At 38.3% G+C, this 19,820-nt stretch overlaps 1 protein-coding gene across 2 annotated transcripts in view; it reads right to left on the minus strand.

Moving 5' to 3' along the window:
• SLIT3 (slit guidance ligand 3) overlaps window positions 1-19,820 on the minus strand; it is a 403,257-nt gene that overhangs the window by 162,372 nt on the left and 221,065 nt on the right. For both annotated transcript variants that reach the window (XM_028717493.2, XM_028717492.2), the window contains exon 6: window positions 7,309-7,380. In XM_028717493.2, the coding sequence (XP_028573326.2) occupies window positions 7,309-7,380 (72 nt within the window). The remainder of the gene's footprint in view (window positions 1-7,308; window positions 7,381-19,820) is intronic.

The raw sequence follows: 19,820 nt of genomic DNA on the forward strand, positions 1-19,820 counted from the left end.
AACTTCTAACAACAACAAAATAGTACATGCCTGCAGAACAAATACGTGGGTGTGTCTGTTTGCACTATTGTCTAAATGTTCATCAGCTATATTGTTTTAACTCCATCAGTTGTGAGCATACAACAATTTAAAACAGCTCCAGAATATTCTCAAATGAGCACAATATAACAGAAGAGAAGTGTTCTATGAACTTAATTAATTTAAGATTCTCAGACAACGAACAAGATACAGAGCAATATTTTCATCATGAACCTTTTTGTGTTAGATGCCTGCATTCCAAAATATTTCAAAATTATGTCCTTTCCCACTTTTATTTGATTTCAGGACATTTCAGACTGAGAGAGAGAAAATTGCTATGTTCCATTTTCTAACACCATAGATGTCTTGTTTCTAAAGCACTAAAATATCTTGCTTTCTGCCTGTGAAGGATCTTTAGAAACATTTCTAAAACTATCATCCCTGAACAAAATGCATGTGCATTTATTTGCTCAACAGTGCTGAAATTGCATATACTAGCATGTCAATTGTTTTTCATTCCAGTTTTCACTGACACCACGAGAGCTCCTTGGCAGGTCAGAACTTAATATTATATCTAAAGATCACAGTATTTCAAGTCACTGTCATAACAATCTATAAATCACAAAACCACTGATTCCCAATATAGTATGGGCACCAGTATAGTATGGGCATACTTTATGATGCTAATGTAAGGAACGGAGGAGAATGTCCTTACAGCTCAACAATTCAGGTACCTCACAAAACAAAGTTTTTCCTAATAAGTTTGGGTGCTTTACCAACACCTAACAATTTTTAAACCTTCATTTTATATTGTTGTAAACCACTTATAGGGTTTACAGGGGGAGGGGGGTTCCCAGTCAAGTGATAAGTATATCAATCTTGTTAACTGACTAAATAAATAACATAGGTAAAGGTAAAGGACCCCTGGATGGTTAAGTCCAGTCAAAGGCGTCTATGGGGTTGCGGCGCTCATCTCACTTTCAGGCCGAGGGAGCCAGTGTTTGTCCACAGACAGCTTTCTGGGTCATGTGGCCAGCATGACTAAACCGCTTCTGGTGCAACGGAACACCGTGATGAAAACCAGAGCGCACGGAAACACCGTTTACCTTCCTGCCACAGCAGTAGCTATTTATCTACTTGCACTGGCGTGCTTTCAAACTGCTAGGTCAGCAGAAGCTGGGACAGAGCAACGGGAGCTTACTCCATTGCAGAGATTCGAACCGCCGACCTTCCGATCGGCAAGCCCAAGAGGCTCAGTGGTTTAGACCACCTGTGTCCCCTACAAATAGATAACATAGTGCCCTAGCCACCCTGGGAGACTTCCAACAACATAAGAAACCATAGTAAAACATGAAACATTAAAAACTTCCCTATACAGAGTGGTAGGGAATAGCAAAAGTAGCAGCATGAAACATGCCATTAAAAGCAATTTGGGAATGAAAGTGTGTGTACGTATGCTTTGCATTTAAAGAATAAACAACAGATATAATTATCTGTAGCACAAAAAGTGGAATTCCACATGGAAGGGCCAGCACAATTTCCGGTAATAGCATACACTAGCCTTCTTCAACCTAGTGCCCTTCATATGTTGAACTGAACTCACATCATCCCTGAACATTGGCCAGGCTGGCTGGGTTGGATGGGATTTGTAGTCTGGAGGGCACAAGACAGGGGACGGATAGCATATACCATAGAATGTATATGTGCTAGAGAACCTAAATTCTTTCCGCCACAGATTGTGTTTTGGGATGAAACTGTTGTTTTATTGAAATGTTCATCAGTATAATTTGGAATGGCACTCGGTGTATGACTGCATTATTACAGCACTAACAGAGAACTAATCAAGATACTTACACAGATATCCAAACCCTTCCCTACTACCTTTACAGCCATCAGGGACTTTTCAAGGAAATAAATTTAGTCTATTAAATACAGTCTCTGTTGTCTTGTTCTCTTACTGCTGGTAGATGATATAAAACCTGTCACCTTGATGCCATCTGGCCACTGTTGTTTTTACTCTCATACTTCCAGCATACGTAACAGTCAGGAGATTGTCTCAAGTATCTCCATATGCTCTGTAAGAGAGCTGTATCTTACTAAACACAATTAAAATCCATTTCTTTTTAGCTCCAAGACAGCATTGCTGGTTTCTTGTAGGCAGGTACGTGGGAAGAGGTGGACAATCTCCCATAACAGGTTTCTATTCAGTGCACATTAGGGGTTGCTTTTTCCTGAAATGATGTCCTAAAAAGCACAGATCTAAATGACTTCAACATGGCTTCTCATATGTCTAATCTGATTCCAAAAAAGGAAATTGAAACTGCTAGTGCTACATTTTTCTAGCACGTTGCTCCTTTGCTACAATGGAACAGCAACTGATAAGGAAAATTAGTGGATGTTCCAATACTGCTTTCTGCTGGAGTCCATCCAGATTGCTAGTGAGGCGAAGATAGGAGGAACTAGTCATTTCCCTAGAAATCTTTCTGCATGTTGGATCAAAATAATCAGTCAATCAGTGTGTATTTTGATCTTCCAAACATCAAAATAAATGAGGCAAGGAAGGGACAATCTGATTTTTCTCCTATTACATCGGATTTTAAATGAGACAATATCAGTTCTCTAACTGACCAAATTACAAAAATAATAGCTGTAACAAATTGTTGGTTTCTCAGTTGTAGGATAAAAAAAAGTACATTACTGCTACTAGTGACATAATTATAATGTAAATTCATTCTGATCTTCCACACTAACTATACCAGATTTAAACAGGGAATTGTTTTATTGGTGGGATCTAAACTGTGCCCTTGCACCAAAGGAAGGGCTTTTTGTCCAGTGGATTCATCCGCTAATACGGTGAGACATTTCCCACCAATTTCCTCCTTCCCACCCTGCAGCCCCGAGTATCGCCTCTCCCAAGGCAGCTCCAGAGAGTTGGGAGACTATTCAAAATGGTGGAAGATGGAATGAAAGGCTGCAGGGGCAAGGAAAAATTTGTGAAAATTGAATCTGCTTCTTCCATTAGCAGAGCATTCACTGGATCAACCCTCCCCTTTTGTAAATGCAAGGGCACCTATTGCATTCTACTCTATATCTAAACTGAGGAGATATATATATATATCCTATTGTATGACAGAAGAAGTTGAATTTTCACATTAACTAGAAAATCAGGGTCTTCATTAAATATTCTGCTTATATGGTGCTTATATAGTTAGGAAAGCAACTTGCACAATTCAAATTAATCCTAATTGCCTAAACTGATTATACTTGGTGGCATAACAGAACAACAAATCATATCCTCTTGCCATTTATAGATTTTCATTAAGCAGTGACATCTCAATTACTTAGAATTATGTCATGATTTTAAACATTGCATCTAATTAGGTATAAATAAATATATATCTCAACAAACTGGCAAGTTGATAAATAAATCAATTTAAATTCATGTTCTCTAAAGTGTCTTTTTAGGAATGAGATTTAAAGACAAAAACCTGACCACTGCATGTACCATATATTTTTAGTCACATGTCTGAGGTTCGCTTTACAGATAAAAGGTAATTTGACAGATTGGTATGTGTTACAAAGTACTGTTTTCTAGTCAGCACTGGCAAAGATCTCAAATAGACAGGTAGCATGTTCTAAGGAGCAACAAGTCGAATTCTGACTCATTTCATCCCGTAATTTCATTTGAAAGCAGACGCTAGTTCGTATATGCTATGCATATCTGAGATACAAACCTCAAATGTCAACGAGGATGTGAAAAGAAAATGGAGGCAGCGTATTTGTACAATGTATATGCTGATTGTAGTGCTTTTAGGGCCAAAATAACAGAGCAGCTAAAATACACATACTTTAAGGAATAGGGTACGACTAATGAACAACTATTTTCTATTAAATAGAAAATATTAGGATAATTGTTGATACAATGTTATCGCAAATCAAGAACGGTACATGTAACATATTACAAACATGCTATTTCAATAAGGAAAAGATTGAGGAAAAGCTTACTGAGCTATTATGTGTAGTTGAAGTGTCATAATAAATTGAAATCACAAATTCGCTATTTTATTCCAATTGCATTAGCTTACCTTGATTCTACTGAAGACAATGTGTGCAATACCATCAGATTTCAGCCAACAGATCATTGACCAGTGGTTAATTCATGATATTAAGGATTAAGGATCTGGCATTCCAACAAAGTGGAAATATAAAATGTTTTAAACGGCGATACGCAAGAGAAGCGCCGTAAGATGTATACATGCACATACACAGGTACCTGGTCACTCTTATAGATGAACTATGACTGGCATCCTACCTTCCAGTAAAAGCCCTCTGTAAAAATTGCCCTTCTGTATAGAAACATAAGTGATTTGACCATGTAGAGATGTGTCTTTCAATCTAAAACTTTTTAATTTAGAAACGAAAAGTCTTTTGGTAAAAAAATTTCCCCATCTTTATGACTATCTACAATAATTAGTTTTAATTACTATATTGTTCCTATGATTTCTCTCTGAACAATTATTATGTTGCATAAAATACTGCAATAGAATAAATACGGTAACTCAATTTAGGCAGCCAACTTATTCCTTGTGGAAATTTCATTCACTTCTTGTAACAGTAGAGTATACTGCAACTGAAGAAAGTCTTATGTATAACTCGATATTGTGTGTATGGCAAGGAAAGTAAATGGCAACACACCAACCATTACTAGATATCATAAAATGCTGACACAACAATTCTGGGCTCAACTTATTTGCCATAATGATGATCAGCAATAACATGGAAGTCTGATCCACTGTTTAGCTAGCTACTGCAAGGCCCACTACTGTGGTTAATTTTTTCCTGGCCCAAGCGTATCTTCTGTTGAGAATAATATGAGAGTCTTACATATGTTCTATCACATCGACAAAAATGGATGTTTGCCAACTATGAAGGAATGATGCCAATTATAGGATTACACCTAAATTCTTGGCCAATCAGTTTGCTCTATAATCCTTAATACTGGAAGGAAACCTCTTCCCCTGATTTTATTAGTGCGAATTTGAATACTGTAAATCAAATGGTGTAAATTATAATCATGAAGATTCCATTGGAAAAAAATTCAAATTGCATAAGAATATCCACAAGACACATTTTTATGCAACCGATTCTAATGCAGATATGTTGTGCTAATCACTCAAACAGTTCAGCACTCTTAAGTTACTCGCACAATATGAAAGCACAATTTTCTAGTCATAGGAGCCACAGTAGATGTTGTTGCATGCCTAGAAAAACACTGTGCGGATAAGCACCAATTCTGTTTATAAAATGCTTTGAGTGTCATTGGGACTTAACTATCTCATAAATATAGGCAATTGTTCAGTACTCCATAAATGATTCACAATTTTGAATGTTACCATTTCACATGTTTTTCTAGAAAGTTTAAGATGATTTTAATTCTGACTGACATTTGGTGTCACTTGTAAAAACCATAATTCATGATTCTTCAACTATTCTAAAAATTCAAAAAGAGCGTTTAAAATCAAACTTACTGGACATTTAGAGAACTGAAGATCTTGTGGGAAAGGCAATATATCTTACTATTTAATGTATTTCCGCAGAACCATAGTAACTTTTCTGGTAAACAGTTGGACAAAAATAGAAACATTTTAAAATATATTTTTACTTTTTTGGGGGGGGGGTTAATAAAATAAATACAAAATGCCCTATTTACCGTCCACATTGGCAATCACAACAATACCAGATACAAATATATCCTTTAAAAAAAAAAAAAATGGCACTGGGAGGACTGCCACTGAGCAGGCACACATCCCTCCAATCACTAATCAGAACTTGAATGAATAAATTCATTCATTAAATAGCAGCGCTCCAATGCCTGAACCACATGTAGAAAACAAGTTTCCAAAACTTATTTCCAAAAGACATTAATGGATTCTAGTTCACAGCAAATGACAGGACTAAGAAATGGGCAGGGCCGCTGGATGTGCAAAAAGGGCGTTGTCTCACCATGAGCACCTCTAGACTTTAGCTAATAGGATACTTGTATATATGCGACCACAATGTAATTAAAAGGGCAATATGTAAAGATACATACCTGCCCTGCAAATAAACTATGTGGCCTCTAGGTGACCACAACTTATTTTTTTGAGCCTTAATAAGGCCTAATCCCATTTACCATCACAGCCTGCAAGTTCTGAGCGCATTCATTGATATACTAATGATGTGACATATCTTCAGAACATCCTTGGTTTGAGGTACAAAGTAAAAACTTAAGACAATAACTTTCTCCACGTCATCTGAAAACTTCTATGTAAGTGACTAACATCAAAATCATTTAGCGTAATTTAAAAAAGGAGTAAGCACAAGGATATAAGATTGTATCCAACAAAATTTTACTCAGAGTATGCCCGCTGAAATTAATGGACCTAAGTTAGGCATGTTTATTAATTTTATTGGGTCTGCTTTTAATATGATTAATGTTGGGTACATTCCATGATGCTTGCATGTGTGGCTGAGATCAGCCTCTCTTTGCAAAGCACAACTATTTTGTAAGAGCACATTATAACCATTACAAAGGAGACTCTTAATTACAGTGTGCAAAAGACTTTGGTAAGGTGGCCCCAATTTGTAAATTTTAGTAATTATTAGAAATACCAGTAATCTGCTTCAGAACAAATAGTTTGAGGAGGTCATATATATTTTAAAATGCATCTTTAAAATTAGAGGTGTTCACATTGCTAATATACTAAATCACATTCCTCACAATGGGATTGTCACAATCCTCACAATGGGATTTCCTCTCAGCCATTGTGTTTTCATGCCAAAGCTCTTTCTGTATGTTTAACAATTATTCTCTCTGACTAGGTCAATTGTAAACTGCTTCCAAATACCACACCACTCAGACCTGTTAGCCACCCTCCTAACCATAAAAACACAGGTTCTAGCTGTTAGTATACAGAAAACAATGTGCTTTAGAACCTATTAAACCCAATCTGCTCGGTACAAAACCCAGTGTGGCTTCTAAGGACCACAGAACCAAAGCCTTCTTTTATGGTTTAATTAACAGTAACATCAAGTCAGCAAGTGAGAAAATTTCTCTTGGCTGGCTACACACTTTAGTAAAAAGAGAGCGAGAGAAAAAGAAAAGATGCAAACACTGAAATAATGGCACTGCAGCATGCATGCATGCACGCACACATGCACGCACACACTCTCTCACTCTCTCTCTCTCTCTCTCTCTCACACACACACACACACGCACGCACACACAAATAAATCAGAAAGTCAACTCACAGAATCTCCAAGTCACGCAGGGCTCGGAAGGCTCCATCTTCAATGCAGCTGATCTGATTGTTGTCCAGTTGCCTGCAGGAAGGAAGGAAAAGTATGAAGGCTTGCCTGGTAACCACGCTGCCTTGGAGCACCATGTTCTAAGCTTCCCTGTCACTAAGGTGTCCCTCCACCCCCTTGCAGTCTTTGCTTGTCACCAGGAGGAAGCTTGCCTGTAGTCTGCCACGCTGCTCTGTCTCTCCTCACTGACTGAAAGAGCTGCATACTACAGCACACTGAAGCCTGTCAGGTCTCAGTAAATATTAATTGCGCTCCCCCCCTCTAAGGCAGAAGGGAATAATTTCATTACATTAGGGCATCCAATCCATTATGAGCTTTTACCGTCATGTCACTGAAACAATTTCATTAAGCTAAAGGCCTGTAAATCATTGGAGGTCACCATGCTGCCCCCAGTGACCTCACAGAATGCTGTTTCCCCCCTTTTACTGGAAGTTGTAGTCCTCCGTCCTGACAGTACTAAATCTCAAGGCTTTATCTGCCCAAGAGCTTCAAGGGTGTATGGGGAATATACCAATTCCAAATTAGACTCAACTAATCTAATTTTATAGTCTTTTTATTATTCCAAGCACCAAATGTCTGTGGTGGTTCAATGTTTTTTCTGCATTGTTACTGGCCCCATCTGGTAGGCCTGTCTATTGAAACATTTCTGACCACCAAACACAGAATCACTACAAGTATATCAAGCAAGACAGATCTAATCAAGGAATTAAATGTAAAAATACACACACCAGGAGTGAATTCTTTTCCTTAGGCACTTTAGAATATGCTGGGTAAATGCAGGGGTTATCAAATAAGAGAAAGCAGCAAAGAAGAAAATAGCTTATAACGCTGATTTCAAGATCTCAGTTTATATCGCTGATTATAAAATCTCAGCAGGTGTTTCCACACTACCAATTCAATACAACTCTTTCCCCAATTCAATATAGAATGTCGTTCACTGACACAAAAAATGTTTGCACACAGGGGTTGAGGATAGACTTGGCCCAGGCACAGCTACATCTGTTCATATTTCTGGACTAGGCTACACACACACACACACACACACACACACACACACACAATTATTATGCTGAGCTTTGTATTTTTCTAAGGTTTTTTTGGGATACATCTACAAATCTTGCTGCTCCTCCAAGCCTGCTGATACTTCTTTCATATGCATGCGTGGTGTTGTTTTGGCTTTATAAAGATCACCGCTTCCAGAATTATTTCTCTAGTAGCATACAGCACAGCTGTGGTGTATTTTGCTACTTACAGCGAGTCTGAGCAAACCTTTATACTTTGTCAGAATTTCAAAACAAAGAAGAAGAAAAATCAAGTACAAATTAGATTTTGTTAACAAAGATAGCTAATTAGGTAAGGCTATTTTTTCTAACATGAAATTTGTTTTTAAGCTTGCGATCCTAAAATGTGTGCCCATTTGTGTATGTCTGGACATATGAGGCTGGTTCTATTCACTTCTATGGTCCGCCAGGTTGAAGCTGGTAGGACAGAAGCAAGTGTGAAGGAATGTTTTCGCATTCCTTCACCGATTTTTGTTGCTGCTGTGTGTGTGGTTTTTCATAAGTTGTTCATGCTTTTGAGGCGGGAAAGATTTAGACATGCTAAGAAGTGTGTCTAAATTTCCTGCCACTTGGGGTCATGCCATGGGACTGGAAGGGTTTTAAATCCTTCCGATCCAAGCTGCTTCCTGAAATGTCTCCAGCAAGCCCCCAGTCCCGACAATGCCAGCGTTGGAATTCCTAAGGAACCTAGACCACATTACTAAATAGGCTTTGACTTCATAGTTTGCAAAATAATAGAATATACTTAAATCCCACTCAAGTCATAACTGAAATCTCTCAACATTTCACAGGAGAAAACAAAGACAAACTTATACTTAAACTGTTTTAGGCTGAAACACATTCACAGACTGAATACTGATGATTGTTGGAGATGTACAGATACTTGGCTGACCTTTTTTAAAAAAAAAGTAAGTCAAATAACTGTATTAGGGGATACTGGATAGGTATAAAAACACCTTCAAAACTTTTGTAATTGTTAATTAAGATACCTAAACAATATTGCTCATGTTTCATTTATTGTTGTTTTGACTACCATGGTCATAGCAACCTCAGAAAATAATAATAATAATACACACACACACACACACACACACACACACACACACACACACAAACTCTTAAACATATATTGTCAGTACAAAGGATTTGGAATTAGTAATGAATCAGCTAACTGTTGGAAGAAGGCAATTTCTCCACCCTTGCCAGATTGGCTTTTTGTAGCATGAGACGGCATTACACATCAACATAGTGTACATGGCTACAAAACAATTAACTGAAAATCCTTTTGTAGATCGTTGGGGTTGTAGCACACTGTGCATCTTCAATCATGGAAGGATCCTTGATCTAGAGGGCACTTCTGTGAAGGGAAAGAAGGCAAAGCATTTTTCACTCCTTCCTTCTTCAGCCTCCTGTGTCCCCACCCCAAACCTTGTCTAGTGGGTTGGGGAACTCTCTGGAGCATCACATGAGAGTACAGGCAAAAAAACAACAACCCTCCTTTTCTTTTCTTCTCACAGAAGCCCCTCGCCGCAAAGAACCTATCATAAGTGAAGGTACATAGCCAGATACAAACCTTGGTCTTTATCTGTAAGCTTTTAAAATGATAAATTAAAGCCCTTTCCACCATTTTTATAATGTTGGTGTTTGTTATATATTCTCTTTGCTATAAAATATTGAAAATACAGACACACATATAACACAGCTCTACTTTTGACTCAAGGGTCAAGGCCTGAGCTGCTTCTTCCACCGTCTCTCTCACTCCCCCCTTCCCACAACACATTGCTGATGGCTCTTCTCTGCCTTGCTGATTATATTTGTATTAATGTACTCTGCAATTGTTGTTGCTGTTAATTCTATTTATATACCGCCCCCCTTTATCAAAAAATCCCAAAGTGGTGTACAACATCAAGAAAATATTTTATGGAACATAATAATAAAAACATACAACACAAAACAGCCTATTCTGCTCTGGATTTAGATGTGATGTGTGCATCAGCACACTGCCCATAACACTTTCCTTTTCCTTTTTAGATTTAACACTGTTTACTCTTTTATTGACACATTTGTCTTTTTTTTTTAAAAGCAAATTATTCTATAAGTACAAACAAACACCCTGTGAATTGGAATGTTGCGTTTTTTCATTTCACAATGGAGTTAGATGCAACTTATCGAACAGTTGCAATTCAAACACATTCAGCAACATAATCAGGTGTATGTAGGAAACAGAACCGCACAGGGTCACATCTGCCTCTTCCAAGCACTGATTCTCATGCTACAGTCATATGAACATTTACTCAGCAGTAAGTCTCATTGATCTGAATGGAATTTACTTTGGAGCAGACAAGTATAGCTTTACAGTTTCAGATATTTAGCTTTTTAGGTACACTGGGTAATTTGAAGAATTCTAATACATGTGGGTGCATGCTAGTAATAATTTAAATAGGCACTAGACTACAGATTCTCCCCTCGCCTATGAATTTCAATAAAAATGTATTCAAAAAAATAGGAGCTGTTTCTAGTAAATAAGGATAGCTGAAGCATTTGCAACTGGGGATTGGCAAATTTGCCAATTTTGGCTTCTCTCAAGTTTCTCATTTTTCAGCACTTAAGTTCAGTTTTCCACATCGGTTTACACTTCATTTAAGGGCCACATGAAAATTCAGCAGCATTTCATTGTGAATTTCTCCTAATATGCACATCTCTGTGTGCAGTTTTGCCTGATATATGCATTCTTTCCATTAAATTGCTGTTGTATGTTATTTTCCATAACATGTGTATTTTATACACCCCCTACCCTTGTATATGCATTCCTTGGCTGTAGAAATGTATTCAAAATTCAAAAATGCACAAATTTTGAAAGATAATATGGGTTTGAATATTGTTTAAGAAAGTACAAAATAGGTAAATTCACCTTTAATTGGAAAGGAATAAAATTTCTGCCCTATCCCTAGAAGTAACTGATGTCAGGATGGAACTCAACAGACTTAGATATTAAGTTCCTCAACTTCTAGTGCACCTTTTGATGAGTGGGATAAAATAGGCAGGAAGTGTTAAACCTAAATCCGTCCTTCCCTTCACACACTTTAAGTAAAATATATTAAAGCAGTCACTTAGCATCTGCAAGGTTCTCTGATACTGTATTTTGTGCAGAACCTGTGTTGGTTATGCAAAGTTTGCTTATTTTTTTGCTTAGTGTTAGATGCATTTAATTTTAGATACATGAAAACAAAAGCCAAAATTGTTTATCCCAATCCCTGCAGAGACTTGGCTGGGTTTGAAAAATCAACGCATTAGCAGTTCTAAACATACTAAGTAAAGAAATGCAGTCCCTTTAGGCACTGAAATTCAGAAATAGTTTATGTTCAGTAAAATATTTCATGTGTCTTAAAACACACATACATTCCAGCTATCGTGGGTCAGTGACAAGTAACTGTCTATTTAACCCATAGTGTTTAGGGTTTCTATCTTTGGTTTAGTCTTTTTTTAAGCCCTGAGCTTTTTAAAAAACTGAACAACAGGATCCAGATTTTATGTTACGCATAAACACACATCACATAAAGGGGGGAGTGTGTGAAAGGAAGATGTGACTGGTGATATACAGCACACTGAGAAGAAATGGGCCTAATAAATGCAAAAAAAAAAAAAAAATCCCTTTCCTCCATGCCTGAAATGGTAGAGGGGAGCTGTGTAGGTGTGAGCAATGAGGTTAGTGATAGTGGGGTGGAGTATGGACAAGGGTATCTAAATCCTTTTCTGCTTGGACTTTCTGCCCTAACCTCCTCTTTCATCACTCTGTACAAGGGAAGGACACAGGTGCTTTCCTCAGGAGGAAAGAAAGCTCTGTGTGCTTTCCCACTATTTTACATACAGAGAGCACAAACAACGGGGGGGGGGGGGAGGCTGTCTTCTTTTATGTCACCTTCCCAGAGGTATGTGACGGACTTTTCAGTTTCATTCAGCTTTTTTAAAATTATATTTTCACAAAATCAGTTCGGCATAATAAGAGCTGGACACTACTGGAAACAATGCTGGACCAGATAGATCCCTCATCTGATCCAGTAGAGATATTTTTATATTCTTAACCTGCAGGTAGCCTCAGGGAAGAGCCAGGAACAGCTGGAGATGAAAGCAGGTTGATTTGGGTAGTTTATCTCTCCCCCCCCCCCCGCCTTTTGCCCTCCACTGCCATTTCAGGCTCTGCACTTGAAATGATCCCGTTTAAGTCTATTAATATTTTAGGAGAAATCTAATGTACTAGCCTAACATGCACCTAGACAAACTGTGTTTGTTTTATATGAGTGCTATACTCACATTCTGAAGTCTTTCCATCCAGCTTTTCTTAGGTGCAGCCAGCACTAACTATAAGCCTTAGGCTGTATCATGCAACTGCTGAGAGATTTGAACACTTTTTACACAATCTCTTTGTGTACATGCATGGGAGGAGTACGACCAAGGTGGCAAGCTCTGCACCTGAGGTATTTGGGGATGGAGAGTGGAAGGTTATCTACTTTTGCATGCAGAACGTCCCCGGTTCAACCCCTGCCATCTCCAGGTATGATGTGAAACATCCTGCCTGAAACCCTGGAGAGCTACTGCTAGTTTGTGCCAAAAAGCCAAGCTTGATGGATCAGTAGAATGACTCAGTACAAAGCATCCTCCTATGCTCTTCTGCACTTTCAACAGACTTTCAGAACAACTCCTATGTACATGCAAAGTCTCTCTTGCTACTGAACGTGGTACGAAAAAGCTTTTATATAACACTGTGCACTAAAGTATTTCTCAAAAATTTTTATACTTCCTTTCATCAGATTTTAAGAATAATTCATCAACACTAAAATCTACTGGAATTAAACACCAGCAAAGGCCTGGGAGCATAAATATGTTTATAATAGTTTCCAAAAACCATTTGTGTTGGTGCCTGCCTGAACCCAGACTCTTATGAAGTTTCTTTAGAGAAAGCAGAAACTGTTCTAGATACAGCCTAAATCTGCAACAGTTCAGGATTTATGTAAGCCCATGTTTCAGAATTTAAAGGACAAGAGGAATGCACAGACATATCTAATCGGTTAAAAAAAATTGGGAGAAGGAATTCATTGCAGAGATTTCTGATGAAAAATGTGGCTGTGCATACAAACAGAAGGTAATAAAACTTAATTAAAGTAAACCTCAAACAGTATTTTTTATAAAATAATGCAAAATAGTATTATACTCTAAATAAATTAATTAAAGGAACAGTATCAGATATCGGTTGGAGGCTTAGAAAGGTTAAAGGTACATTTTTTCCATATTTGGTGGGATTGTTGCTTAATTAAAATAATTATGGGGAGAAATAATTAAAGAACAATCTGGTTGTCAATTGCAAGTGAACCCAGTAACAATGCTTTTGAGTTATGCAAAACATCAGGTAGACAGCAATGCACAGTTTTTGGCTATTCATAGGTTTATAGCAAAGGCATGGACAACAGACACAATACCTTCAACAACCAATGGAAGAGGAAAACCTGGGACTTACAAAATAAGGTTATACAAATAACTGTGGGACAGAATTCAATAGACACATTTCAGCAAAAAATAAGACTTCTTATATTCCCTACTGCTATCAACATCATACAAGAGATTCAGTTTTGATAGATATTCTAAGTATAATGTTATATATGGATTACATTTATTTTGTTATAATTGTAGTCTTAAAAAAAAATTCTCATACTTTCATGTATTTATTTAACATATCTTTTCTTTCCTTCCCAAATGAGCCCCAGTATCAGGGGCTGTCTGGACACTGAGGAGTGGTGGCTGGATACAGATGACAGGGCACTGGGAGAAGGTGGGGTTGGAGATTGACTTAGAAGAGATCCATGATCTGAGGAACCCGTAACAGCCAGGAGGCAAGAGTCAGAGGCAGGCTAAGCTGAAGGATTGGAAAGTGAAGGACAGATGCTGGAGGAGGAAGGGAGAGGTCAGGCTGGTGTAGAGTCTAGGGCAGGGGTCTGCAACCTGCGGCTCCGGAGTCGCATGTGGCTCTTTTACACCTTTGCCGTGGCTCCGGGGCGGATACTAGCGAGGGGAGGAGGCGCATTGTGCATCCCGACACTCCCCACTGTGGCGGGCGCTGTACTGGCTGTGACGTCGCATGGGGGTGGTGCGTGCGTTAGTCACACACCGTCCCAACGTCACCTTCCCAACCGCCCGCTACATTGTAAGGGGCATGTACGCTGGTCACTGTTTTGAAGGGGAGTGAAGAACACACACACACAAAAAGGTAATTTGTTAATTTAACGTTTATTTATATGAGGAGGAATGATTCTGAGGGGTCAAACAAATAAATAATTTTAAAAAGTGACAAAAAAGTTATTTATATAATGACGAGTTTTGCGGCTCCCAGATTTTTTTTCTTCAGAAACGGGTCCAAGTGGCTCTTTTTGTCTTAAAGGTTGCAGACCCCTGGTCTAGGGCTTCCACACCTCCTCCTGCCTCCACACCTCCTGCTTCACTGTCTCCCAGGACCAGAAGAGGATTGAAGCGGGAGGAGCAGATACCGGTTGAACGTAGGCCGAGTCTTAGACTGCTTGTTCACAGCTCAGCTGGGGAAGATACATAAGCTGAGAATGGGGGTGGTGCCTTCCTGTTGCTGCAACTGCCTCATCAGCTGCACACTTAGAAGTAGCTGAGATTTGTAGGACTGATTGACATGCCTTCCCCTATCTTCTAAGTGTACTTTTGACAATAAAGAGTTAATATCTTCCTCTGGACCTGCCTTGCCTGACAGCACCGGGGAGGAAAACAGCAAGAGATAAAACAATAAAATCATCTCAAAAACAATTCCAATAAAAATTCAGGCAGGCAACAGGATGTAGAGGTGCTAGAGCAGGGGTCAGCAAACCTTTTCAGCAGGCACTGTCCCTCAGACCTCGTGGGGGGCCAGACTATATTTTTTTTGGGGGGGATGAACAAATTCCTATGCCCCACAAATAACCCAGAGATGTATTTTAAATAAAAGCACACATTCTACTCATGTAAAAACACTAGGCAGGCCCACAAATAACCCAGAGATGCATTTTAAATAGAAGGGCACATTATACTCATGTAAAAACACGCTGATTCCTGGACTGTCCACGGGCTGGATTTAGAAGGCAAATGGGCCTGATCCGGGCCCCGGGCCTTAGTTTGCCCACCCATGTTCTAGAGCCCTGTATAGCAAGTTATAAATGTTTAGCAGCCAACAAAAGCCCTTGAATAAGCTTCATTTAAATATCTACAGCAATAGATCGTTATTCCTTTTGCCACAGAACATTTCTTGTGTTACTTTTCAACAGGTTTTTCCCCACATAAATTGCATGAAAAAACATTTACAAATCTCTGAAATTGTACACTTTGCAGGAAATCAATTCATATCATTCTGTCCATATAAAATAAATGAAAAGGGGGAAACCCTCACATCAAACACAATCATAATACAACATGTTTGTTTGTGTGTAATTAGAATTGTAATCTGTCAATAAATTCTATGGATCCTAGAACAGAATATACTTTATTCCCGCTTCTTCTATACTTTGGTGCACTTTTAGTGCTAGTAAAATTATCATAACCAATGTGACTAATACGTTAAGTGCAAATATTTCTTATTTCACTGTTATATTTCTGTGTTTAATCATCTAAATGCAATATCCATTCAGAATGATGTAGCAGATTTTTGTCAGCAGTGGAAAGTTCACTGAACTTACAAAATATCCAAAACACACTTTTCCCAGTTTTATATAAATGACAGCATAACTATTAAATGTGTGAATTAGAATGCAGTTGGATTTTGCCTTCTTCCCAGTAAGGATGCAATAACAGCATTGATACACCTTAAAGAATCCATTACAATATATTTTAAGTTAAATGTTGTAACTTTTAAAACAAAAAACCTTGAAGCTTATATTATCCTGAAACCAGATTTAGAAGGGCTGGAGAGAAATCTATGGTTCTAGAGGATGCCTGCCATATTCTGAGCTGCAAGGGGGATTTAAAGAACAAGAGCATAGAAAGCAGAACAGGTAAGATTTTCATATTGACTGCTATTCTACCCATTCAGTTTAGTTGTTTTCCTACCCTACAGTACGCTACATACTATTTTGTGAACTATATACTGTTTTGTGAAGTTATCTGAATACTGAACATTATCTAAATACCACCATGCCAACACAAGAGGGCAGAATCTGCAGACTTGGGGAATTCTAAAGTTAGCTGATTCTAAAGTAAACTAATTTGCTCTGGGTATTTTTTTGCGGGGGAGCTAAAAGGGGTGGAGGGATAACTAAAAGCAAGCCACTGAAAACTGAGCATGCTCAAGTCATCACAGAAATCTGACTGATTGGGGAGAGTGGCAGGAAAACTGGCGCTGGAGGAGGGAGAATAAAATTGAGCACCTTAAAGAGAGCATGGCTTGGTGGCAGGAAACCTTAATAGGGCCATTCTACCCTGAAATGTGTTGCAGGTCCCACATGTACTGGTTACATACTAGCCATTGTCTCAGTCATGGGCATTGTAGTAAAGGCAGATTCTCCCTCCCCTCACAAAAAAATACTGTTGCTTGAAAATAATTGCCGTACTTTTCCGTGTATAACATGCCCCTATGTATAAGACGACCCCAATTTCTTGGGACTGCAACAAAAAAATGGGGGGGGGGGAATTGCCCAAAGTTGTTGAGTTGTTTTTTTTGCCAATTGTCAGCAGACCTTGCTGCAGCAACCAATCACATGCCCAATCGCCGCTGACAATCTCTTGCTGGCTGCTGTCACCAATCGCCTGTCCCCCCTTTGCTCTCCGTGTATAAGACGACCCACAATTTGGCCTATTATTGCCATACATGGAAAAATATGGTACTTGTTCTCTATCAGTTTAGTCAGAATTCCTAATATGCAAGAAAGTTTTTAACATTCACAGCTTTTTAGAATGATGAATATATGATTATCAAATCTAAGTATATAACTTTATGTGATGCTAATTTTATTTTTTGAAGTACATTGTAAAACATTTTGTGTTTGTTTTTGAGAGAAGAAGGCCAAAGACTGGTCACATCTGACTAAGGCCCCCAGTTAAATGGGACTCTTCCCGCTTTCAAAAACTGGTTAATGGAAACAAAACACCGACAATTTCTTTCTTCTTTAGTTATCATATGGAATTAGACTTTCTTAGGTGCTGAACTTTATTTCAAATGCTTTCCTTGCTAAGGATCTGAATTGCTGAAGGTGAAGAAATTTTAAATTACAGCAATTACATATTTACAGACTACATATTCTACACATTATTAAAATGAAAGTTAATTGCTTCCCTGCGATCTAAACAAAATTCAAACAAAATTCAAGGGGGAGAGCTATGGCTTAGAGGTAAAGCACATGCTTTGTAAATAAAATATCCCAGTTTCAGTGTGTGGCATGGGTGGGGGAGACCCCTGCTGAGTGAAAACAATACTGTGAGTGTAAACAATACTGAGCTAGATAAACCAACCATCTGACTTGGTATAAGGCAGATTCCTATGAACCATAGTACTAAAGAAATAAGAATTTGAATTTTGATTCTGCCATGTACTCACTAGATGGCTTTAGGCAGGCAGCTTTCTCTGACACTTTTCCACAACTATAACATGGTAATAATACTACCAACCTATCTTAAAGAGGGTTTTTTTTGTAATGCTTACAACAATAAAATATATGTTAAATGCACTAAGCATTCTAAGAAATTGATAAATGCAAAATATAAATTGTATTAATGAAATAAATATTATAAAATGAGTACTGTAGGTATCACAAAAGTTTCCACCTCCTTCCTAGTTTGGGAAGGATCACTTGACACTCACCTACATTTACCAGAACTATGCCTTAGCTGCAGGCTACTGCAAAGATCTAACAGGCTCTTACCAACTTTGCAAGAATGCCTGCACGAACACATATGTGCATGTATGTGCACACTCACATTTAGTTTAATTTGTATGGCTTGAAAACTTGCTATTTCTTTAGACTGAGAATGGCCTTGAGTTATATTGGAAGTAAATATTATGAAAAATACAGATCTGAATTTAATGATCATATTAAAATCTTAAATCTCCCTCATTCCCTTCCCCACTTTTCAGTTTCAGGATTTTTACAACATCCTTGTTTCATTTTGCTCAATTGCTGATGTAATGAACACTGCATACCAAACACATAAAAGACCATCTCCATAGCAATTGGTGAAGGTTTTATTGGTTTCCCTAGTTACTCTTGACTGATAACCATCTGTTGTTCTCCACTGCCCAGTGGGGAAGAGTAAATATGAGAAGGGAGGGGAAGTAGTCATTAGGGCCTTTCTCAAAGAGATGTTAAGTGTCCCAACCAGCCTTTGATAGCAAATCCTGCAATTTATACATCTCATACTATGTCTCACTCTTCTCCCATTTGTTGTTTTCTCAACTATCAAATTCTAAGTGCATCAAGAGCTTACAGATTTTTGCTTAAGGAACTGCAAAGCACCATGTACTTCAATGGTGCTGTATATAATGACAATATTACAATATCTAGGTTAAGATACAAACCACTTGAAAAGGGGGGTTAATTTAACATTGTTCAAACTGAAATTCCTTTTCATATGCTGTGTGGAGTTTTCTACTCTAAAAAATCATTAAATAATCCTCTCAGAACCAAAACTGTGAATGTTCAACTTTGCATCAGATATTAGATCTTGACTTCTAAAAATAATAATTTAAATTGGAGGAAGATGGCTGCTTGGGAAGAGGAGAATTGACTTTTGAAGCCATTAATTAAAGTACAGGACAGTCTGATCTGATTTTATTGCTTGTATAGGCAGATTTAATAATTCGGATTTGCTCCCACTAGATAAATGCTGCCACAGTTATACACTGGCTCCTAAAAGAAGCATTCCTCTTGAGAACTCAACTTCTGATTTGTTTCAGTAACTAAGAAAACAACATTTAAAAAATGATCCTATTGACCAAATGAAAACCAAGTCTTTTGGGTTAACCTGGGTTAGCCTGCTTGAATTCTAACGGTGGGATTCAACTAATGATTCCCATTAGCAGAAGCCCTCTGCACTGGTTTCTGCTTGTATAACAGTGCTTCCCTCACTCTACTGAAATTGGCTTGGGAGGCCAGAACAGTGCACAGGGTAAGGAGAAGAGGGATTGTTCCATTCGGCAAACTGAAATGCTTGCCCTGACAGCCTTAGTGTGATGTTGAATTCCTCCCCATTTGTTTGTAATGCAGTGTGGGTTAAACCACAGAGCCTAGGACTTGCCGATCAGAAGGTTGGCGGTTCGAATCCCCGCGACGGGGTGAGCTCCCGTTGCTCAGTCCCTGCTCCTGCCAACCTAGTAGTTTGAAAGCACGTCAAAGTACAAGTAGATAAATAGGTACCGCT

The sequence above is a fragment of the Podarcis muralis genome, chromosome 2 (assembly GCF_964188315.1).
Source record: "Podarcis muralis chromosome 2, rPodMur119.hap1.1, whole genome shotgun sequence".
Classification (NCBI taxonomy): Eukaryota; Metazoa; Chordata; class Lepidosauria; order Squamata; family Lacertidae; genus Podarcis; species Podarcis muralis.